Genomic DNA, 26,578 nt, shown 5'->3' on the forward strand with positions numbered 1-26,578 from the left:
TTGTAAGCCCAATTGCGCAATTAATGGCAATTCTATTCAAGGTTTCCGTCCTTAAAAAAAAATTCTTATGGTCAATCTTCATTGAAGACAGCATTTAAGTAAACCGAAGCGTGGAGAACAGCAAATAAATGATCTGGTACATGAAAAGAGTAGAAAGATACCAGAAAAAACTGCTGCATGCCGCGACAGTGTAACACAGTGGCCACAAACGGTTTGGAATCTTTATCGAGGTCTTTCTGTGTCGATTTTCCTTGTGCTGGATCCCCGATCGAAAGCAGATCTGTGGTACAGTAATCTCGGGATACTTTCGACAAAACAATAAGGTCGACGGTGGGTAATGAGGGAGGAAGGTGCAATCGAGCGTGGCGAAGCAGACAGAGAGGCTGTCCAGGCCAGGTTTTCTACAATAACCACGTCTGGAGGTTCTCCTCTTTTATCTTGATACGTTAGCGACACTTATGTCCCCCCTTCTATCCATTCCTTTTTGAGTTAATCTTAGCTAGACACACTTTTACTATGTATCCGCATTACACGTTTTCCACTGACGCGTATATACATATTTAAATTCATTTAATCGAGACTTATACTCGTGGTGTTAGGAAATCGCTGTAGAGGTGTTGGGACATTTACTGGTATTACAAGAAAAGGTGATATCTAATCGACATTATGCAATCTTTGATAGTTTTTTCATACTGGCGAAAACGAGTATTTAGAAACACGTGGTGGCTGTTTACGTAATTATTCTATAAATTTATTGTGTGTAGTCTTATTGAAAATGTCGGACGTGTATGCGGCATTGCGTAACACAATAAGTCTTTTTTATTATTATTATTATTATAATAAAAATTGATGTATACTTAATAGTATATACTTAGTAACCAGATAAAGGTTTTATAAAGCTCAGTAATGCCGGTGGCATACTTTTCATTTAAAGTACGATAAAACCGCGCGAATAAATCGCAGACCAACTTTCGAGAGGCCATTGTAAAGGGGACATTTCCCTTAAAAATATCAGCTTGGAATGGAAGTAGAAAAAACATTTTTGAAACTCTGTAGAATCGTTTCAATTTGGAAATAATTTTCAGACAGAAAAGGCAACTTTACTTTCTAACTTCGTTTTATATCGAACAAAAGACTTTGAATTCGCTCCATCAAATAACCACAGGTTATTTATCACATTATTCATTTTGTGTCTCGCAAATTGATTAAAATAATTATAGACCATTAATGAGAAATGAAATTACACACTATTAAGCTGTCCCAAAAAATTGTTTCGTTTTCGATTAACGAGCACAACGCACATCTAGAATAATTTTTTAAAAAGGCAAACGACGTGTGTGATTCAGTAAGAGGACATACGTATACATTAGAATGCATTAGAAATACATTAGAAACAAGAAAGAACAGAAAAATATTTGATATTTTTCCTAAGGAAGGTGCAGCAATATTTCGATGATAATTCAACGTTCCTTTAATTTTATTTACGGGACAGTTATGCGTGTCCCCTAAATCTTGGCGGAACGACCGGCACAGAAATGCCGATTCGATCGGCATAATAAAACAGAGCTAACTGGAGTGTTGAAATTTCAGCTACCAGAAGCGCTATTAAGCCGTAACGTTTCGAAGGAGTTATTTATACGCAGCATATATTTTTCTGAATTTTATCTGCAACGTAATAGCCAATGTCAGGTGAAAGCGTGCGCTCGTTTAAGTGTTAAAACCGAAACGCACGCACGGAGACAGGAGACGAGAAACGATCTACGACGCTTCGGTGCCCTCCATTGAACAATCTTCGATCCGCGCGCACGGGATACATAGAGGGAATCGAAGCTTCGATCCGTTCTGATCCGCAGCTGTTGCCTTTATCTTCGGTACTGTATTAGCCGCATTATCGCGTAATTGATATAAATTGCAGAGAGCCGATCGCCGCATAGAGCCGCCTGCTAATTGATTCTAATGCCGGTTGCCAGCTGGCGCAGAACACCCACTGAACTTGTTAGCGCAATTCCTGCGATTCTTACTCGGTGAAGAATGTCAGCGCGGCGCGTTGCGATCCTGCGCGATAGCTTCGAGGAACGTGGTGCATCGGTTTTTCTGTACCTTATTCGCCGCGTTCTTGTGCAATCGATGCGCTCGATGGGTTATGCGAATGCGAGATACAAATCGGATGCACGACGAAACACGAGCGCGCAATGTGATCGTCGATTTTCGTGGAAAATGGGATCATTTTGCGGACCAAATCTATTGGGTTGGCAAGAAAGTAATTTTGGCATTTTAAGGTGAAATGATGATGGCCTGAAATCCCACTTGGATCAGTTTTTTACCGATTAGGACCAGAAGTTTTATGAGCGCGGAATTGTGAAGAAACCAGAAAGATGGCAAAAGATCATCGAACAAAATGGAAAATATAAAATATATTAAAGTTCATTGCTGGAATCAAAAAATTGAGTTTTCTATTTCACCTTAAAATAACGAAATTACTTTCTTGCCAACCCAATATTATACAGGAGGATTAACGCAACTTCAAATAACTTATTTGTTGTACAACAAAATGTTTCAAATAAATGTTGCATTGTTCGCAAGGGGAGCGCCATAATCTTTCTCTGTACATTGATGAAGAACCAAATTTCAATAAAAATAAAAATAAAAATTCAGTCTGGGACTACGAACATGCTGAACATTTAATACATTATTACAAAATAGTAACGAATTAGACTGCTGGCTGTATGTACTCATGACAAGAATTAGTAGGAGAAACACAAAACAGTAAAAATCAAAATACATACTGTCATATTATTTCCAATCTATTGAACCAATTAAGGAAGGAAATCTATTTTACGCTAGGCTGTTAAAAATAAAATTTATATACTGCACACAGATCCGCAATTTATGTATTATCCATGTGATATATTATACACTTGACAATAATTTCTAAATTACACTTTATGAGAAAAGTTACAGGATTGACAAGTTTTTAGAGTTTCTAAAGACTGCAAAATTGTAAAGAGGTTTGTGGAATTTTTGACTGAATCTCATCAAGTTTGATAGCTGTTTCGAAAACGTTCTCCAAATATCAGATAGCACATCTAGTGACAGTCAAGCATGGACGAAGCGGGCGCATCGAATTGCACGGATGGGAAACGAGCAGTGCTCGATCGCAAATGCCCGACTGCTGACGATCCCGCCCCTCGAAGATCGTAACAGAGTCGTATTATAGTATTCTATAGCACGGCGTAGGTGGATCATTGGGCGAACGGCTATCTCGCGTTGCTAATCCATTGTTTCGCGCGCGGTCAGTTCGTCTAACGGGATTTCGGTATAAATCTTCGGTAAGCTCATCTCGCGCCCGGAAACGAAGCCGGTGTCCTAACCCAGTGACTCAGTTAGCGATTTCGTTAACGTATGTTAACGGAGCTCCGGTTGTCAATTAGAATTAGCTTTCCCATGGAGAATGACAAAGGTTCCCGCTCGATCCTCTTGCTGATCCTAGTTGCAGCCTAACGATTCTCTTCAGCCGACGGGGGCACCAGATATCCATCCACGTCGAAGTTAGTTAGCGTATGTATGGCCGATAGTAACGAGCACCGGCATGAATATCGTTGGATGGCTAACTGTATCGTTGTGACATTCTGCGTACCGTGGTACGCAAGCCTACTTGCGGTAGCTACCGCGGAAGATGCAGCTACCGCAAAAGACAAGATGGCTGACGCTTACGAGGAGGACTGAACCATATTGCTACCACAATTTTCTCGAGTTCTTTTAATAGATCTTCTAGTTCCAATAAAATTTTGTGTTACATTAATACAAAGTTAGAGAAATTTAATTTTTTTATATTTCATTCTGATATATTATATATCATTCAGTTCATTCGGTCAATTTGCTGTGAATCACTACTAAATAAATTAAAGAAGCTGTTGCACTCTTAAAGTTCTCTTTGTAAAGTCTATTTAAAAATGAATGAAAATAGACATATTTATAGAAGCTTTTACTTTTTATCTTTTTATAAGAAAAGCTTTAGTTTTTTATTCTTTATGTTTTATCTTTTTGTAACGTAATCTATTTTATTGGCCGATTAAAAATGGCGGAGAGGGACACGAGTATTGATCAGAAGCAAACGAAACAGAGCTCGGTATATTTCTAATATCAGAAACGTGAAAGCAGGTTCTGCAGGTTCCACCTTTACAGGAATTAACATTTTAATATTCCATTATTTTTCTACATAAAGAGGACTTAATTGCCTTCGTTTGAGTAAATTTTAACGAGCTTCGTTCATTTCGGAATTCAACATGGCGGACGAAACCTATCACTCGGGTCGCCGTAGGAAATATGATCTTTTAAATTCGACTGTCAGCAAAAATTGCAGTGCATTATTATGTCGTCAGTAACGTTGCCTATTCCAGTATCTAACTAACTAACTGATTAATAGATGTTCAGAAGATCAACTATATAATTCTTTTCACTTCATACATTTTCCATTGCCTTGAAAACATGTGTAATTTTTTCAATTCGAGAAGCAAAAAATTCAGTGTACGATTATGTTGTCAGTAACATAGTCTGCCTTAGTATACAATAATTTACTAATTCAATAACAATGATATAGAAAGTTAACAAATTCGTTTCACCTTAAATTCACATGTATTCTATCACAATCAACAATTAACACTAAACCTACCACTGCCGGTCAAATAACCGGTCTTAGATTTTTAATTGTGTAATTACTGAAACTATGACGTTGCTTACATGAAAGTTGATTCGATAAATTTATTTATCCCAGCACGAATTGCAATAAAAATTGCACAAAATCTAAATAAATAGTGTCTTGTCATTTTTATCAGATGAAACACACATTTTAATCACTTTCAGTGCTCGGTAGGTTTAGTGTTAGCTAATTTAATAACAACAGTATACGAAATTAACAATTTTCCACAGTTTTGGAACCGAATAAAACAAATCTTTTCAGTTGGACAGCGTGTAAAAATTGAAATTTAGGTACGATTATATTGTCACTAATATTGTTTTCTTCAGTATCAATTTATCTTAAGCAATTTTTTCCCTTCGAATTCACATGTTCCCGGCCGTGTTCGATCGGAGGGACAAAAAATGTCGCCCAGGTAGTCACAGGGATCATTCGCAGAGATTACGGACTTACCGCGGTGCAAAGTGCAGTTGTGCTTTCACGTTACGTCTCTTTTATGCATAAAGTACACGAGTATACCGCAAATAGCCTTTGGACACTGTCGGGCATGGTAACGGTGTGCCTGATTGCGAGCGATATGTTCTGTGAGATATTGCCAGCTACGAACATCCTGGAGCGTTGTCGATGGTCACGTTTCCGCGATCCGGACATCACGCTCCCTTTCTACTCTCTCGCGTCGGAATTCTTTCCACCGTGAATATGCTATTTCGATGAAAATCTCACACTGCATTGCCCAGTCAAACGTGGGTTCAAAATTACACCGCATTCATCCAAAGCTAGTCTAACTTGCATTAACACTCTCGGCTGTGATGTGAAACAAAAGCTCGTTTGCAGACGCAATTTGTTACGCGAGTCTCCGCCAAACAGACACCCAAATCATTTCGGAAGAACGTAATTATCCTAATTTTTCAAGTGAAATACTCTTTCGAAATTCGTTGTTAGACTGTTGAAGATTTTACATTTCTCAACGGACAGACAATTTCAACGATCCCGTTGGAATTCCGCCGACCAGCCGCAAAAATTACCGATCCTATCTCGCATTTATTATCGCAGATTTCACTATCCTGCGCATAATAAATTAGAATGACAGTCGCGTGGTCGTTCGTGGAGCAGGATCGACGAGCTTTCCACGAAGCCGCGGAACCGCGTGTGAACTTCTCGCGTATGCAACGGCGCTTGAATCGGTTTCTTGCGTGCCGTAAACACATTGCCAGTGTCCGTACCAGTTGCTAGACCATTTTTCGTACGATCGGATCCGTAGACAGAGTTATATTACCATGAGCCATTTCTCGAAAGCGCTCGGACGTGTGCCATTAGTCGTAATAGCTCGTTCGCTTTACTGCAGCCACTACATACAACATTATGCTTGTGTCTGTTAGGTCCTCTTTTTTCAAAATAATATCATTGCAACTTTATGCTGACGTTTAAATTTATATCTGATCAGTGCAGTCATGCCTTCAAATCCTCGCGCATAAAATTTTTGCATACTTCTTGAACTTATTCTTCTAGCTGAATTGCAGCCAATTGGAGTGAAATAAAAATGTATTTTCTTCCTTAATATATTTGATAGGTTGAAAACAATATAACGGCATTTTGAAAATCTTCTAATGTTTTAACTGTTTTAAATTAAACTTACCCATTTCTGTCATAAATGCATAAAATCCGCTATCTAGTAATATAATGGTCATTTTACGGGCAACGATAACCTAGGGACCGTTATAGTTCTCGCATATAATGACACGCAAGGTAAGTCAGTGAGAATTACTATCTGAAGTAATTCGGTAGCTAACAAATAGTAAAACAAAGTTGCATTGACCTTGAAAGAACTGAAGGTTGCCTTGATAGATTAAGGAAAGGGAAAGGGTGCTTCCGGCACACTTTCTGGGACCCCATGTATAAACAATGTGCGAATGGAAGATTGAAAAATGGACTTACTTGGTTAACGTTTCCAGCGAGGACGTGTATATCGTGCCACCTACGTCGATATGAACCGGCGCCGTGTACCTGGAAGCAGCGGCCACACAGGGTATCCCGGTCATCTTCTGATTGTAAGTCGGCGCAGCCGGCGTCGGTGGTGTCGGCGACGAGGAATTCGACATTGTGGGCGACGTGGCCGGCGAACTGCTTGGCGACAGCAATCTGACAGAGATACTTTCGACATTAGCCGTCATCAGGCACTGTCCCATCCGTGAGGCAGCGAAAAACACACCTCGATGGTTCGACGCAAGTATTCAACGAAAGGTAAGCAAAACTTTTGTCTAGCAGCAATTAAATGCAACTGATCCTAACCTAAATCGATAAACGTAGACTTGGAGACAGCTATCTTCGTCAAGAATAATTTTACTCAACGATTTCACAGAAGTGGAACGAAAATGTATGTGTTTATTGCGTGTCTACATTTACTTTAATGCTGGAATTGAGTTACAAACAAATGGAATTTTATTTCGTCCGAAAATAAAGGCATAACACTCATGTTTAGTAGATTTTGTTTGAAATCTTCGTCACGAGTTTGACTCTCGTGTTAACAGAATTTAATACCTACTGCGACAATTTGTTAAATGAATTTTATGAAATTAGCCATTGCTGCCATTTACTGCAGTTACACATGAAAGAAAGAGTATTTTATTTGCATTTCATTATAATGTCTTTAATCTTGCATGAATGTAAAGCTAATTGTAAATTACAGCAGCAAAACTGTTGCCCACCACCGGTAAAGTATAATGCATTTTATTTTTTATCCATTAATATTGAATACTTCACTTAATAGCAAAAGTAGTACGATACATTTCTCATGAATCTTTTACTGTAGCTCGGAAGATCCTCGCTGTTTATTCTGTATGACGAGGAAAGTATGATTCGAGGAAAGTAGAAGTTCCGATGTCTCGAGTTGCAATCACAAAGAAATATCGCGAGTTCTTTTAAGATGTTGCAATATACTTCGCGTCGGTTTTTATGAATGTATCTTGGATAAGGCTCACTATTTACCTCATTTTAATTTGAGCGCTAGGGAACATATTGCGTTGTGCCAGCTCCGCCTTCGCCTCCTTTCCGTCGGCCTCACATTTCCGTCTGTAATTAAAAGTCCACGTTATTTTGCGTATTTATAATGCAATACTGCAAAGAAATACATCGCATTTATTTCAAAACCACAGATAGAAAGATTGTGCCGGAGCTCTGAGACCTTCACAAAACCACATTACATTATTTTATTTATGTCTTATGTGTTTACGAAACTTGCTTTGTAAAATGCAATGAAAACGTTTCAATAAAGCAACGACGATATTTTTACGATACACAAGCCGTTCGGATGAAGAAATTAAATTAATCGAAACTAACAGGTCAACATTTTAGAATTTTGTTCATCTTTTTACTATTTTATTTTATATCTTGATTTTTCTCATAAATGCATAAAATCCGCAGGCTAGTGAGTTTTCTTGAGTTCTAATTTTTATGAACAAGTTTGTTCAACATTTCCCCTAAGCATTTCCCCAAGCCTGCGTGCCCGAGATAGAAAAAGGATCTTTGGATCGCGTAACTAACACCTTCCTAGCAGCTTTCTCTGACGGTATCAGTGTCACGTTCCTCTCCTGTTTCTACGCTCCCCTCGACAGCGCGACAATTGGCTTTCCGGCGTATGGCGTCGCCGATACAAAAGTCGACGGGGAAAGCTCGCACAGACCAGACCATGCTTGCTGCAACGCGCGAGCGATATTTATACAAACTACCGACCACGGCACGCGTATTTTCCCGAATTTTTCGTTCCTGAACGTCAACGAACGTCGACAATGGGCTAAAAATATAAATAGTTGGGCAGAATTTATATTTATAATAATTCATTAATAAATACAAACATGTTCTCGGAGCTTGGAGATCGCAGAATCTGATTTTGGTACTATTCATTTGCCAGGATAGGAAATTACACTTATGGAGCTAGTTTAATTACTGGTTCATTTAGTTGATAATATCTTGTTCTTCGTTATTTCTTAATGAAATTTCTACCAGCATATTCTTGACATTTTTCTGATTAAAATAAGCACAAAGCGTAATTCAGAGCATATTTAATACGTGTGTCACTTGAAAACAGTTCAACCTAAAGCGTACCCCATATAAAATACGATTCATTGTGTGCAAACTAGTAAAGATTTAATCTAGAACTGTAGCAAGATAATTGTTGCCTCATCGACTACGGTAAAACCTCGCTCGTTGCAACCTCGTTCATTGCACGGAATCCACGGTCGTTGCATACTAGCCACTCCCACTACGAGTTGTTAAAAGTTCTGGAATACTATTATTGGTTACCTCTGTTGTTGCACAACCTCAAGCGACGAGGGAGTTTGCACTACATCGTGAATAAAACACGTAAATATAACGTAAATGGTGTCGTGTTTGTACTCATTTCAATCAGAAAAATGAGACGAGTATGCCGGTAATAATTTCACAAAAAGATAATTAAAAACAACAAAGTTTTGTTACGAAATCAGTATAGTTCCGTCGATCAGTTTTGATGTAGCGCGGCGTAACTATAGCTCACATTGGTTCATGGTTGTAAAACCTTTCACAGAGTACAGAAGGGGTTGTAAATTCGATTTTCGCGTCCAGCTTTTTCCGATTTCAACTGATTGTGTGACAGTTGGCAGGACAGAGGACGGCGTTCCAGCCGCCATTTAGAAGTCAAAACGGTGTTCAGCCACGGCGGCTGACATTAGCACGGAACTTTCCCCTGTAACGAGGTCGCGCTCGCGCCGATTGAAATCGGCGGGGAGCTCGATTTAATTTATCGATCCTCATGATTGGTCGCGGGCGACAATAACGCTGATTTAACGGGGCATTGTTTTCGGTCGAGTCGGCGCGGCGACCCGGAACGGCTCGGACCTCGCCCGCGCGCTCGCCATTACCATAAGCGGAACGTTAACTCGTAATTTTCATATATATTAATAAGTCAATTAACGGCCGGAATAATATTTAACGAACCGTTCTAGGGAGGGGAAAATAACCGCGGGAGAACGGGGATGATGCTCTCGGGCTCGGACAACGGTCTAAAGAGATTCCGGACTCTTTCCTGGTCTGTGCAAACACGGCGTTTCCGCGCTTTGTTTCTTCGTTCCTGTGGCGTTTTCCGCCATGAAACCATGGGGAACGCGGTCAGACTGTTTGGTCAAGCGGATGAATTTAAGCTCGTTTGGATAAGGAATCGGGAGAACGAATGGGGCAGAAGTATCGGGTCGAATGTCAAATATATGCAGCTTACTGCCGAATGGATCCTCCGAGCAAATTCACTCTTAATGCCGCAGATTTGTGAAGCATTTCTCTGCTCTGGTAGTTGTCTCTAGCTTAGTGTACCGTTTGATCTCTCTCCTGACCACTAATCTGCCCTCTAGTTCTAATGAATTATTGTCTCCCTGCTCTGCGTGAAGCCACATGCGTTCTCCATTTATGAGATTATTCCATGATTTTCATTTCACTTGTTAACCCGTATCTGTTCTTCATTTTTAAAATTGAAAATACTTTCATAAACTTCGCCTTTTTAAATTGAAAATGGAAAATTGCAATTATTCAGAATTACTTGAAAATGGAAAATTGTAATTATTCAGAATTAGTTGAAAATGGAAAAGAATTATTCAGAATTAATAGAAAATGTGTCTTTAGCCACCTGTGTTTTAATCATAATTTTGTGTCTATAGCCACCTGTGTTTTAATCATAATTTCGCATCTTAAGCCTCCCTATTGCTACCTTTGCAATACCTAGAAGACAGCAAACGATATTACAAAATACAAGAATGAAACAACCTAAATTCTGCTGACAAAATAGTGAAAACGATCTGCACGGTCGCCAATTACCTCACACCAAACGTACCAACAAAAAGAATATATTAAATTACACTGATATAAAAAAGTTTTACGAATATCGTACGAGGGTTAAAGGAATATTTTTCGGTTGCGAAATAAACGACCTATCATTCGCATTCTGTAGCCTAACAGTCTCACATTATACAGTGCGTATTCGAAGCTCAGATGCTATCGACAATAACTCATCTTCGCCATAGTCTAATCTTCGCCACGCTATAAAAAACAAATGAAGCGATCTAGCGTATTTTGCAATTACATGACTGCGCAAGATGGATTATTACCTGCTGTGACTTACGGATTAAATACTGTTCTTAGCATTATACTCTTCGAGGAGAGTAATGTGTCAAGTTCGAGATAGTTGGAGATTGTTCCAATACAGATCGCTTTCATTTTCACTATCTTGTACTTTGAAGTATCTAATGTGGAAATGTACTAGACATGTTTAACTAGTTATTAAATGATATACAAATTATTCGTATAAATAATGAGTTCTTAAACATGATTCTCAATATAGCACAATTTTTTATTCCTCCATTAACTTTTTGCTGGTTTCTTTCCTAGTAGCATCCACTAACGGTATCGACGATAATTGCCTATAAAGCACATGCATTTCATTCTCGTTATGAATTTATTTAATAATTTTAGTCAGCTGTAAATTCATTCATTAGTAATAATGGAGCATACCGGTGATTGTAGCATCATCCTTTTCAAGACAGTCCAACATTTTTGGAACACATTGGGGGCAGACTAGATAGGCATTCAATAAATATAAATTTCCTCCTTTCAGTAAGTTATGAACGTCATCTAATCACTGCAGCCGTACAACAAGTCGCAGGGCAAAGGTTTAAATTGCACTTATTCATTTTTATCATAAATGCATAAAATCGCAGTCTAATCATTAGTAATAATTAGACTGCGGAGATCTTTAGCAAAATAAAAATATTCAGCATAGATAGTAGGAAGTAGGGATGGGATCAAGTACCTCGCAAACAGGTTCGAACTTTGATTGATTGAATTCGAACTCTCTATAAGTACTTCAAAAAACAGAAATAGTACTCCCGAAAATTCCGTACCGAAAATTCTCTGATTTTTCTAATCATTATTTTTTCATCGTCTGCTGTGTTAGGAGTGGAAAATGATCTAAAATCACAATATTTAGAACGCAGAGAAGACCCGTTGTTATTTCGCGTGAAAATTCAATGAATTACCCCATTTTATCAAAAATTGCACGTGATTATCTTTGTATAATGGCCACTTCTGTACCTTCAGAAAGAGTGCTTTCAAAAGCAGGAAATATCACGGATAAAAAAAGAAATTGGATAAAATCAGGTATTGTAAATGAAATATTATTCTTAAATAGTTACGAATTTAATCAAGAAAGTGCTTAAAACCTACTATGCAGTTCTGATTTCCAAGATTCGAGTACTACTTGTAAAAGATTCGATTCCTTTCAACATCGAAGTACTTAGTAATCGAAACCCATGAAATGAAACTTGGTTATTCAAAATTCATTCGGATTCGTGAGTACATATTGAACTTGACCCCATCCCTAGTAGGAAGGAGTAGTTAAATACAAATTAATTTTACCCCTCAATAATCTTTCCACGTTGATAACAACATAACAGTAGTTATAATAACTCATAGCAGTATATTCGCTCAGTTAATTTATTCATAAATACATACAAATCCGCAGTCCAGTAATAATGAAACATATCGCTGATTGTGCTCTCGTAATAACTTCTCCATAGCCAACAGTAAAGATTGAAAATCGGGAACGTGTTGCAGCGTGAAATCGATGAAGCCCACCCGAAAGACTCGATCGTTCGGTGAGCAGGAAATCGGCTCCGTGCGCCGGGGTTAATCTCTCGAGGGTATAAATCATTTCTGGACGCGGTAACGTTAACCCGCGCCGTATAAACATCTATAAATACGAAGCCGTGTGTCGTGGGGGTATTAAAGAACCAAGCCGAAGTACCATCGACCACGAAACTCGAGAAGGAAAGAAGGTTCTCGTCGTCGGGTCGCCGCGATATTTATTTTCAGCCTGTGAGCCGGAGTTCCTGCGACGTCGATGAGGTGCAGCAACGCGGAGCGGGGGGTCTCCGGTTTCTCTTTTTCCCTCTCCTTCTTCTGCATCCTTCGTCTTGTTCCTCTTCTTCTTCTTCTCCTCGTCCTGATCCGACGTAGATTGCCGCGAGGACCACGCGAAACGCGATGCAAACTCTTTTCATGGCCGAGCGAGAGAGCTCGCCGCGTCGTGTGCAATGCGAGTTCATCTCTTCTGCATGCTGGTTTGCGGCTGCATTCGCGGGGTTGCAACGCGATTTTATTCGGTTGTGTAATTAGTACGCTTGCGTCGATGGTGGTGCTTTTCTCGAGACCTGTTATCTCTGTTGCAAGTTTGAACTACAATGCATGGCCAGATTTGCTTCTGTTTTGATCGAGTATAGTGGATTTTTTAGATGAGCGAACAGAATGTTCATTTTCGACATTGAGTTCTTTTTTATTTGTTAGACGATCGTAAACGAAACAGCGGATGATCAACAATTAATGTGCACGAAATCGTGGACTTATTATTTCAAATTCCAAGAGTGTTTCATTTGTAAGAAGTAGTATTAAATATTCGTAATATATAGATCGTTGTTTTGGATCTATCCAAGACCAGTCTCGGAAATATCTGAAATGTTTTATAATGTATTAATACTTCCATGTAATAGCATAGAAAGACTGCAGATCTTTCTGCAAAATAAAAATGTTCCAAGCCAATTGCAAGGAACCAAAGTTACATGAAAATATATTTCATCTTTTAATAATTTCAATCAGTCAGAAATAAATTCGTATATATATAGCTTTAAAAATCCATGTACCTAGGTACTGTCTCTCCCAATTCTAGTTAGTGGAACCATAATGGCCGACTTAATTGGCGTGCATCTTAATTCGCAACATGAACTACAACCTACTTACCGCAACGAATAATTCAAAGCTACACATACACAGAGAGGACAACTTGGACTCGGTGAAACGACTGATAAATAGTCGAATCACGATGACACCGACTCAAAGAATCGTCTCGGTAACGATCATCGCGATCCAATCGCCCCCGGGCAATTGATCGGCGCGCATACAAGACTCTCTAATAAAGATACACCGTATAATCGCACGCGCAATTAACCTGTATCGCGATTGCGCAGTAAACCGTGCTCGAAAATGCTCTAAAATAGGTTAATTATCGGAACACGCTACTCCAGATACTTCATTCGTCCCCCGGCTTCCGGTCTGGTGCGTTCGAAAGGAGGATTAGATAAACATAGTATATGTACACACGTTGCACCGAATGCGTCACGCAGTCTTGTACATATAGAAATTCATTTAAGCACTCTTACCTCGCCTTGACTGGCAATAAATTACGAACAAACAGGAAAAAAGATCTTCAGAGGAGAAAGTAGAGGAGAATCGCGACGAGGATTTCAGTAATGGCCGTTGCAGTTTAGAGTTTCGCCTAGCATTAGTAATAAATTGCTTACTGTTTATATCGAATATGTGACAAATAAAATATATCGTTTTATTTCAATGCGCGTAAGTCATTAGCAGAAGAAATATGTCTCTGTTCGTTTCTAATCGAGTAATAGATTACGAATGTTTATATGTATATTTATATCTTATATACATCTCACACATTCTCACAACACACATATTTCAAGAAAATGTCTGTATTGAAGAAGAAGAAGAAGCTTAAACGCTTCTCCGTATACACGATACTATTGTACCTTAATACTCTTTTACGTAGAATGACGAGGGAAATCCAACTATGCAATAAAATATTTCCATTAAAAAAAAATAACGCAATTGTTGAATGCACTCGCATCAGTGCACCTCTAAAAGAAACATGATCGTATGAACCTAGTACTTCTGAACCATTCATGAATCTCCTCTGATATTTCTCTGTAACTGCACTGGTAACGGAGTTATAGCTTCAAACAATTGCGTGAACCACCCTGTATAACGACGACGTATAATACTTATCAAAAGCTTGTGTTACTCATAGTAGTTACTAATAATAAGCAGTACTAATAGTGGTACTAATAATAAATAGTACTAGTAGTGGAACCTCGGTATACGTCTGCTTCGGAGTACGCTCAATTCGGAATACGTCCTGTTTGGACGTGAAAAATTTTGCTCGGTATACGACATCAATTTTCTGTGTGAATTTTGCGGCATTTTTAAATAATTATCTCGGAGGAAAAATTAGTAAGGAGTCAAACAAGTAAGGATCAGTAATGAAATTACTGATGAGGTCAGCGTATGATCGCGAAGAAAAATCACGAAAGAAAATGATCAATCGATCGAGTGTTTCTTTTTATACTTTAGTATTAAGCAGAGTTTGAATATGAAAATCTAATAATAAAATCTCATTTTTTATTTATGTGTTTAACGTCCTATTCGGTATAAGTCCAAACATCAGGAACGGATTAAGGTCGTATACCGACTTTCCACTGTACTAATAAGTAGTAGACACTAATAGTAAGTAATACTAATAGTACTAACAGTAATACTAATAGTGAGCAGTACTAATAGTACTAATAGTACTAATAGTAGCACTAATAATACTAATAGCAGCCGAAGCTACTACACAATAAAGTCCATCCGCTTTAAAACGCGTAGAAGAACCAACACCTCGAAGGACGCAACGTATTCTGGAATGTGTGGGTACTTAGCGCGTGCAAACTACCACGTTGGACGCTTGTTGCAAGCTTAACGAGTCCGCGAATTTCTTCGGCGAGCGGAGTTTGCGAAGGCGCGGCGAACCATGGCGAGGCGGCTCGGTTTTCACGCGCAACGACACGTTTTCCGGAAACGCATAGTCGATCGGCCGACAAGAGGAGCATTTGCATACGACGACGGCCCGAGGCGGTCGGTCGAACGTCCACGCAAACTTACCAGCACAGACTTCTAGCCTGCGACGTCGTACACGCGCTGAGGACACGCGCGTGTCCTCAGAACGTGTTAGACGCCTTCCCGTCGGGCCCTCGGGCGACGCTCATCTCGCGAGCACACGTGCATATGCAGCTGGTCACTTGGAACACGTTGCTGCACCAAGCTGTGCACACAACTGTCGCGAACAACACGACAAAGTGACTACGACCGGCTCGTATAATAAGAATACGCGTTCTTCCGCTACACGCTACTATGTTGCCTGGCTGTTCGGCCACGGACGATTCTACTTCCGCGTATCCTCCCGGTCACGATAGATCGGTAATACGACCAGGATCCTCTAACTGTTCAGTCGATACGCTGGAATATGTTTGGCCACATTTGTTTATGAAAATGGATGGAGAATTAAGTCTGTAGGTTTAATTCGATTTTAGAGGTTTATGACGAAAATGGTCACGTACAATTTAAAGCAGCGGACGAATTAAGAAGATATAAGGACATCGGTGTATTAATTTCAGCTTAATAAGACAATTAAAAGAAGATAGAAATTTCTATTTGGCTCTCCTGTGTTTTGCAATCAATGCGAACATTTTTTATTTTGCATAAAGATCCGCAGTATAATTGTTACACTCGTTACACTCGTTAACATATTTGTGATATTTATCTGATTGAAATGATACCAAAAGCGACACAATTCGGATCATGTTTGCCTGTTTAATTCATGATTCAGTAGAACCTCGATTATATGTGTTTCAGACATAAACAGTGTTTAACTACGCCCGACAGTAAAAATTGTACGTCGTAGGAAAAATGTTGAAATCGACTTTTTCTCGACTTTTCGGCCCGAATACCCCGCTGTGCCACATCAGCCTTGACTTCGAAAATTTCTGGAGCTTCAAGACTTAATAATAACGAGTATCGGTAATGAACAGACACGTGAAGAACGTCAACGTCCACCGAAAAGCGGGGTATAAGCATCCTCGTGTTCTCGCCAGCGACCGGCCGATTATCCTCGGTGCTCGGCAACGAAAAAAAGCCTTCAGCACGGTAGCCGCTACGAGGAGTCCCGACTTCTGGCATTAACGTCGCCCGGGGCGATTGAAATAATACTATTCGCGAAAGAAAATGAGGCATTTTCGAATTTGCATTCGCAGAGGCCGCGGGCCACCGGTGTACTCAGTGGTCTCGGGCTACGACTCGGTTCCTTTTCTTGTACCATTCCGCCAGCAATGAATCCGCCAAGGGCCGAGAGAGTGTGCGCGCTGAACCCGTATACGTGAACGAGTCCCGAGAGTTTCCTGAATTTATAAACTTGTGTACGGGGCTCTTATGTGTGCGTGTGACGTTGACCCTGAAGCATTGACCAAGTCCTCGGGTAGGGTTGACCCGGCTTCCGGGGACCACGGGCACACACCGTGTGCTCCTCGGACGCTTTTGTCCGAACGAATATTACTTCGTGAATATTTGAACACCGCTAATGAACGTTGTTAAGCGGCAAAGAAAATTCGGCGAAACTGCTGCCTGCCGTCGTTGATTGCGCTCCGCGGTAACGCTCGGCTAAAGTCTTCTTTCGCGGGAATAATTTCGGCACTTGCGGCCCCCGGACTCGATTAGTTTCTCCGCCCTTCAAAAGCAGAGTTGCAAACCATCTCCGACGGATTTTAACCGTCGAATGGCGGATTTATTATCTTACTTATCAATTTTTTCCAACATGTTATTGTAGGCAAACCGCGTAGATCGCGTCTGACTATTGCATCTAATGTAGTAAGCTACTCATTTAATTTTCGAGTTCTTAAATTTTACTGCATTGGATAATGTTGCGGCTCCGTTCCACTATAAATGTTATGCTAGCTGGGTTGACCTGACAGTGGGCAGCGCGGCGATGCTGAGAACCCACTAGTCGAATCAATTTGTATTTTCTATCGTTCTATCAATTTGCGCGGAGGCGGTCGGTCGTGTTACGTGTTGCTTTCATTGACGAGCGAGGTATTGTAAAAACGAGATGTGAATGCACTGGCCGATCGATGCATCGACCTCTTGTTAAATTATAAATCGTAATTACCTTTGGTGCTTCCATTCTATTTCCGTTCAATGACGTCTGCGAAATGCGCGCCGACAAAAGTAATTATACACGTGTGAATGCTGTAGTAAAAATTCTATTAATGCTGGTATAGGATGTATGTAATTTATGTTTATTTTCTTGTTAGACGTTAGATATATCGATGAACGACCGACTATTGCGTATATTCGATATGTATTTATAGGAGAGTGGGCAGCTAAACGAAGTTAATTGGTTCACCGATGTTTTGAAATTAAATTACGTTGCCATTTGATTCGGAGAAATAATGAATAAATCAATTGGAACGTGTATTATTACGTTATTTCGCGGTAATTAATAGTAAGTAATTTTTTTAATATTTTACGGTAATGTGAATATTTCTTGTCAGGAAAGGGCTGGTGATCCAAACAAAAAATTAATTCATTAAGTAATTCATTTTTCGTAGTCGTGCAACATATGAATAACACAACAGTATTGTATTTTGCGAGAAAAAAATCACAAAAACCTAAAAGACGAGGAAATCATCGATAGCGGTCTTTTCCAATCAGTATAATTAAAGGTTTCTGGCAATAAAACACGGCAATGATGCACATCTGCATACAAACTTACGCAAAAAGGAAGTTAATGAGGCACGAGTCTGTTCTACTGACTGCCCAGCGTTAAGCACGCGTTTCTGATTGCTTGATGATCCTCAAACATTAATAAAACTCCTATAATGATCGACAGGTGTGCTCTTGGTACTGTATATTTCGTTTTAGGTAACCTCGAGACGAATGAATAAAATCACCTAACGATTTACGAATTACATATAACGATCACTGTGCGATTCAATACCGACGCGTGATTAATTTTATTCCAGGAATATGCGGTTTTCTAACTGCAATTTTACCAATTACCATAAATACATAACTGTGATTAGACAATTCAACCCGTTCGGCTCATATATGGGTTTCACAGTTTTGTGTTAGTTCAATTCGAATTTTTGTATTTTGAGAGTTACTTTTGGGAGTGATTTTACATTAAAAAATAAGTCGAAAATGTAGAATAAAATGTTTTCATACAAGGACTTGTTTCTGAGGAAATCGATTTTGAAAATGCGTCACGTGCTTAGCATTTCTAAGTAGAATCGGTAGGTCATGGACAGACGATTCTTATTCAATGGTTCGCGTCTTCAATTTTTAAAATCGATATTCTCGAAAACAAATCCTCCTATGAAAAATTTTATTCTACATTTTCGATTTATTTCCTCCCGTAAAATCACCCCCTTTTCGGTTGTACCCCTAGTTACCTCTCTGCATTTTCAGAAATTGTTTTTGAATTGTATTGAAATACTGATGAGAATTACCCATCGAAATATCATTTGATTAATTTAATTTCGTATTCGTGATACGTACAATTGGGGAAACCCAGTAGAACTGCAATTACGGTGCAGCAGACTCCGAAGATCCTCTTTCGTGTTCTCTTTATCCGTGAAATGTAAACGCCGTAAGTGGATCATACGTTTTTGAGCGACGATGCACGTTCGACCCCATATTTCTTGAAACGTGCAGCCTCTTGCTGTCGTTCCCGTGAAATTACGCCATTCTGTATCAAGATCCATCATTCATGTTCAACCGTAACTGCGTGGCGCGTGAATTTTACAGAGCCATAAATTTCCAAGATGCAGCCAGCTGCGCCAGGCTATCGGTAAAGGGAATACACGGAAGCATTAACGATCGAGGCTGACAGTGCGGTGTCATAAAAGTTTTTCTAAAAAGACTAGTCCGTAGCTCGATATTATTAAGCTGGGTTTCCATGTCGTGTGCTCCAAATTCGTGAACGTTATGGTAATCTGACAAAAATCGTCTTGATAAAATCACATAGAAATTTTCGTTTAACGGTTTTTCTAAAATTTATTCTTTTTTAAATGCTTGCAATTTTTACTGGGTCTGGACGTTCAAATGAATGTTTACAAAAACATCAAATTTTCTTGGTGTAATTTAATAACACTGCAATTAAAGATAAGCTTCATGTATTTATTTTAGTTATACCGGAATTTAAGTAAAAATAATATTTTAAATTTGATTTAAGAGTTTTAATAATACTGAATGCAACTGTAGTATTTAAATTTAATTTTCTCAATTTGGTCCTGGATACATTGTATTAGTTTAGTGATGGTGTTGTACGCTTTACATCAAACTAAGGGAATATCGTAAACTCGCAGTTAAGCTGATCTGTGTAAATAGATATTTACTAATATTTACACTGACCATGTATACATGTACCTAGAATATGTATAAACGCAAGGATACTTGAAATTTGATTGGCAGGTATAATCGAGTAATGATAGAGTTTCAGAAACTCCCTATCCTTAGCTGTTGTTGCTAAATTCAATCAGTATAAGTCTAGAAACGTTCAAATACACGCTCTTGATAATAGGTATTAAATAGTAGCTTTTAACTACCTTCTGTCTAGCTTAAGGAACCTGTTCGATTAGCTCATTAACAATATTAGTTTAGCACTTATTTAATATTTAATAGAAAAGTATTAGAAACTTGCTACTAATATACATACCCCTTAACACATTGATTAGAAAATTACAACTTCCAGAAAATCTAACAAAAAACCAAACCAGTTTTGTTGATAATAGATCACACACAATAATAGTTGAATAATAGAGATTAATAATCGTATAATTATAAAATTAGATTTAGAAGAAGCTTTGAAAAGGAAATTGTACCAACAAGAAAATTTAGAAATCTGTATCTCGTGCGTCCATAGAATAAACGTGGAAGAGAACTTGAAAATAGGATGAAAAATGCTGAAGGATTTTTGCTAGGCTGTCGCTCTATGTCTGGTCACCGAGTAAACTGGAGCGACTAGATCGAATTGTTTCTATTTTATACGCCTCCGTACGGCTCAGCGACGCGTGAAAATGACCGCGATCCATCCATTTTTACAGACTTTTCTGCCTGCCCCCGTCCCGTTGTCGTCTTTGGAATGCACACGACCGATCCAACGTCCATTAATCGAACTGTTCAATGGCTACTGCGTACCCCGCGATATTGAAACGATCTTAGAACGATCGAGCACCGTTCGAGTTCCGTTCACCGATCTGCGGATTTCTCCTACTGACTTGCTGTACTCGAAATAGCAATCGATTGAGCGTGTCGTAGCAAATTGCAACTTGTTTGTACTGTTTTGCATATACACATTTTTGTCATGATCGTACACAGTCCGCAGTCTAATTATATCTATGCTTCTGTAGTGTGTAAACCTGTTGTGAAATTGCCCATCACACGATAAAATTGACTGAAATGATTGAAATCGGCGATTATGTACAGTAAACCATAAACATTCTATAAACACTTTAAGAAATTAAGCAACCATGAGGCGTGAAGTTTGATCAGAAAAGAAATTATTCTCAAGAAGATACGTGTCACGCAGGTCGATCCCGTTCAATAATTTAACATCCGGATAAATACGCGCGTGCAGTTGAAACATGATACGAGCACTGCGTTTGCGTAATGTAATATTCTGCGTTTACATCCTGTCTGATCTGTGTGTTGCTGAAAATTAGGTCGATCGGGTAAAATCGATCGCCGTAACAAGCGGGCAAGCTGCCGGCCGGCCGCCATTTTTGCCGTCCTGCGTCCAAGAACGAAGGACGAAGAACATCATAGAATGAAGAACATCATAGAATGAAGAATATCATAGAATGAAGAACATCATAGAACCAAGAACATCATCGAACCAAGAATATCATAGAACCAAGAACATCATAGAACCAAAAACATCATAGAACCAAGAAGATCATATGTAGAACCAAGAACATGATAAAACGAAGGACGTCGAAGAACGAAGAACGTTATAGAATTGAGGACATCATAGAATTGAGGACATCATAGAATGCAGGACATCATAGAATTCAGAACATCATAGAATTTAGGACATCATAAAATGTAGGACGTTGAAGAGTGAAATATTGGGAGGACGAAGGACGTTGTGGAATGAAGGATTCGAAGAATGAAGAACAAAGGACTCGCAGAAGGGATCTCGAAGAAAGAACAACTCTGAGAACGAAAGACTGGAAGAGAGAACAACTCGAAGGACGAAGTGCTTGAAGAACGAAGGACTTGGAGGCCGGGCGACTGGAGGAACGAAGTACTTGAAGAACGTCCTTGGATACGCTGAGGACATGGTAGTCTGCGAGTAACTCGTTAGATCCGGTGATTGAAGATTGGTCGGAGAACGGCACGGTAGTTATTACCGGGTTTAATAAGCGACGGTGCTTTCGCGAGATAGATGAAGCCTTCTTGCTTCACCTTAGCGCATGCCAGAAGGATATGGTTTAACGGAGAAGAAGCAGCAGAACGGAATGAAGGAGAACGGGATGGGAGGTAACTGTCGTGTGTAGGTCGTGATGGTGGGTCCACGGAGAGAGATAGAAAGAGAGAGAGAGAGTCGAGGGAGAGAGGATATAAAACGACGACAACGGGAGTGGTTGGATTAAAGTTATCTTTAGCGAAGTAATTGGACGTAAACTGTCTTCTTGAATTAACGCCGACAATTTTAGTCTGGAACCGACGTACTTTGTTAAGATATTTCGTATTATTATTACAACGGTAGACACTGCGATTTTGAATTATTCGAGGCCCCCCATTCTCCCCGACTAGTTGCAAAAGTGATTCGAATATATTAATAATAATCTAGCTAGTCCTTTCATAATTGAATTAATCTTCTAGGAAACTGGTGAAAGCTTAAAATGGGTTATCCAACAGTGTTCTATTTGTATCAACATTTTGTATATACGAAGAAATTTCTTTCAAGCTCTATTAGTTGAGCGACGTGCGGCACCTGTCATACTTTCGCGAATGCAAAAAGCGGACAACATTCTTGAAGTTAGGTTACGCTGGGGTTATACTGATTTTAAAAGAAACACATGAAGAGTTGAACCAGTTTAGATCTTCCGAAGAGAAATGTCCTTTTCCATAAAAAAATTTACTTTGTATGTATAAATATAGAAGAATAATATCAGTATTGTTGGAATAAAAAAGAAACCGGACTTCAGTGCTCATGGTATAAGATAAAGTTTGATGACTTTGCCGATTATATTATCAAATGTCATCGAACTAAATTCTATCGAATTTGATGCTCCAGCATTTTTTGAAAATTTTTATAAACCATAAATGCCTAAAAATTTGGCAGCCTGATATACAAGGGCATAGAGAAGTGATCAGCAAAAGCTATAAAATTCTATCGGATACCTTTGCAAGGGAACTGCCAAAGTCTGGCTTCTTTTTGATCACACCTCGAATGGTTCCGCGAAAAACAAAAGAAGAGACTAGAAAGTGCTGCCCCATGGCAGATGAGGGAAAGGGGACGAAGGTGCACCGAAGGAGGACCTGAAGAGTACCGAAGGAGTACCGAAGGAGGATAGTGGCTCCTTTCTTTGGTGCATGCACGAGCTTGAATAGCGGATGGCCGAAGCGCGTGCCGACCGGTTTGGCTTGCGCTCGCAGTTACCACCAACACTTAGGTAGTCTGAAATTTATCGATGCCGTGGTCTGGCACGTAGTCCCGGGCGCATCCTTTCAGTGCACCGGCAGTGCTTGTCGCTTAATTCTCGTTTAGACGAGCTGCAATTAAGCGGCGATCCATCATGATGGGATATTCCGCAAGGTTTAGCAATCGTTCCACCGTTAATGACATTCGGAAACCTCCCTTTTAATTGATGCGTTTCAAATCGACTAACGTGAAACTCGATCGTATCAGTCCCCCTCTCCGGAAGTTTTCAGCCGTGTGTTGTTTTACGACGCCATTTTCGTTCGGGACATTGTGCTGAAAGTTCGCTGATGTAACAGGCATGAATGCATTTATGGATGTTATTACAGGGAGATCGATATCAGTCGGATTTAATAGCCATTTTATTCGCTGTTATATAAATTAGCCGTTTTTAGCTTGATGTGCTCTTTGATTTATCGAAGCATTCTTAGATATAATGTTCTTTTTTTGTTCGATCAGTTTATGCGACTATTATGCTCCTTGAAATCGTAAACAATTATGAGTGTAATAGATTTTCTGCAGATCTTTATGCAAAATAGAATATGTTTTGTTGATGCTATTATATTGATTCAGTTTAAGTGGAATTTATTTATTATTGTCATGGACGCATAAAATCTAGTCTAGTTACAAGAGACGTGAAGTTTTAGTCCTTTTGTGTTGCATATACAGTATAATTTCAGTTTCTAGCATCATCAGAATGAATTTTCAGAAAAATACTAAAAATAAATTATTTTAGATCAATTTTCATTTTTTCTTGTTTCTCAATCTTGTTAGATGTATGCAAAAGTTTTAGCCTCCTTTTCAATTTTATTTAATTTATACACGGCATACGAGCAACGTAACCAGTCGATAGTGTAGAGTTGGTTGTTTATAAACATTGATAACAAATAAACAATTACACACAAAGTTGTAGTTGTAGTAGTTGCATTGCTTTTATAAAAGCAATTTTATAAAAGAACAGTTGAAAAAGATTGACATCTTGGCATGGAGTTAATGCTTTTCTTTAACTAACCATTGATACTCGACACCACAGCTTAAATTTTTAATCTTTCACCTGTAAAATATGCTAAAGTGGTTTCGCCGTGTAGAGGGAGGATCGAACCAGACGATATTACACGAATAAGTTTAATAATAACCACATTCGCGGTTTTCGATGTAACGGCGAAGGTAGTTTAGCAAGTTACACGACTATTACCTTACACGCGTAACCACCATACCAGGGGCCGGAGTTATTTTAACGGCTGGCTGGCTGGCTGTGTACGATAAAACAAATTACAACACCCGACCCTTAACTTCCAATGAATTGTTACATGGTAATTAGATCTCGCGTGTGAAAACTGACTTCTCTAAAGGATACTCTTCGGCTCGAACACTGTTTTCGAGTTTCATTAAACTTTTCAATGTACCATGCTTCCCCGCCATGTTGTACTTCCTCGTATTCTAAAGTATACTTCATTATGTTAACGGCATCGCGTTTCGAACCACGAAGTTTCACTATTATTAGCTGTACTGTATAATATTAACGAAGTACCTTAGCAGTTACCTATCTTCAATTGACTCAAAGAACGAACTTTAAGTTACACGGACAGCAAAGTGAAATTCTTGACAATTTTTACAATCAATTGGTAGAACCTCCATTATGGACTTTTCGATGGTTTTCAGATACAGCGATTTATTATTCCAATTGTGTTGTGGTTTACAAACTTCTCGTTGTTTACAATCTACCTAATTTTTTAAAAACTCACTCGAAAAACTTGAAAATCCCTTTAAATTAAGTTTGAAATTAAATTATCATAAGAAGTCCTCTAAATTCGATTTAGCTCCTGAGGTGGATGCTTTCGATAATTTCGTCGCTGTCATAGCAGGATCCATTGAAATTCCTATACATTCATTTCTTATGCATATTTTTAATCTACTTATGTATGATTAGATTAAAAGTAAGTAATGTTTTCACTACTACCGGAAAATTAAAACTCGAATAGCAAGAATTAATAATCCAGATTATTTTTTTAGAATCTATTTTTTCGACATTAATATCTTCTTACTGGACCTAGTGCAAACAGCCAACAGTTAAGTAAATACAAAAATAAGTAATGTTTCCGCGACTACCGGAAAATTCTGCGTAGATTAGCAACTAAGATTATTTTTTTATTATCTTCTAGACCTAGTGGAAACAGCCAATAATTAAAGTGAACCGAAAAATATAAGTAATGTTTCCGCGACTACCGGTAAATTAAAACTCGTGGATTAGCAACCCGGATCAGTACCCTGTGTGGGCAAGCATGAAGTCTTCGAGCAATTCGAATTGCGTTTAAATTATTATAATTAAAATCGTGCTGCGAATTAGCCTCGCGTCAGAGTACTTTCTAATCCCCGTCGCGTCGGTCGCATCTCGCGTGCCAGTGGCCGCGTGCTTATCTCGATGTCCTTATCAATTAAAGACCAACTGGGTAACGGTATCTCGGACATTAGCTTCGTTTCGATAAGATCTTCGATTACCTGACGACCGTCGTGTCCCATCCGAGGGCAGCTTTACACGTTCATCAGATTCACGCGATCGGCCCCCGCGCTCGCAAACCTACGATGTCCGATAACCTTAATCGTGTCAAGTTTATCAAACGGTCAGCACACTACCGGTGAAAATTTATCCCTGTCGCCGAGCCACGTATTTTTGCCCGAAATCCGGCATCCTAACTGTCCAGCTCGCCTACGGGATATCTCTTTTATTGGCAAATAAATTCCTTGCGGTTTTCATTTTTTATCGACCACGCACAGCCTCCGCCGTCGCATCGGTTCGCGTGTGCAGAAACCGGCCGCGATGGAAGTCATAGGACCCGATGGTGTCGAGGAAACCGTATCCATCGAGATCCTAAACGTACTTTGTCGGATTTGTTTGATCGAGTCATTCCTTCGACGATCGAGTTATTACTGACATCAATTTCCTGGTTGGAACTGCTTGAGCGATCAGTGTATGACAAGAGGAAAAAGAATTGGTTTTAGATGATCATTGGATTTAGATGATCATTTGATTTAGATGGCCATTTGATTCAGATGATCATTTGATTCAGATATTCATTGGTATTTCTTGATTGACGAATTATAGTTTCTACGGAAGTTCAGTTTTCTAAGGAGTATATGTGTGAATCTGTTTCTGTAGACACATTTTCTTTGAATAAAATAATAACTTGAAATAATGAAGCATTTTAACATTATCTTGAGGTTTTAAATCACATGAAGCTGAAAGAAATGAGTGACAAGTTTTCGGGACCGTAGGGTTTAAATATGAGTCAGATATACAAGTCAGATATACAAGTCAGATATACAAGTCGGAAATATAAGCCAGAAATATAAGCCAGAAATACAAGTCGGAAACACAAGTCAGAAATATAAGCCAAAAATATAAGCCAGAAATATAAGCCAGAAATACAAGTCAGAATTTCATTTTCCAAATTATTTATCTGTCAACACTAAGCAGATCAGCCACGATTCCCACATGAACA

At 39.1% G+C, this 26,578-nt stretch overlaps 1 protein-coding gene across 1 annotated transcript in view; it reads right to left on the bottom strand.

The window, feature by feature from the left end:
* Twz (BTB/POZ domain-containing protein twz) overlaps positions 1-26,578 on the bottom strand; it is a 52,713-nt gene that overhangs the window by 12,077 nt on the left and 14,058 nt on the right. Inside the window, exons 2-3 of the mRNA XM_076430674.1 lie at positions 7,682-7,765; positions 6,632-6,835 (exon numbers count right to left, since the gene is read on the bottom strand). Of these exons, the coding sequence (XP_076286789.1) occupies positions 6,632-6,835; positions 7,682-7,710 (233 nt within the window). The 5' untranslated portion in view covers positions 7,711-7,765. The remainder of the gene's footprint in view (positions 1-6,631; positions 6,836-7,681; positions 7,766-26,578) is intronic.

This window comes from Lasioglossum baleicum, chromosome 9, assembly GCF_051020765.1.
Source record: "Lasioglossum baleicum chromosome 9, iyLasBale1, whole genome shotgun sequence".
In the NCBI taxonomy this organism is placed as follows: Eukaryota; Metazoa; Arthropoda; class Insecta; order Hymenoptera; family Halictidae; genus Lasioglossum; species Lasioglossum baleicum.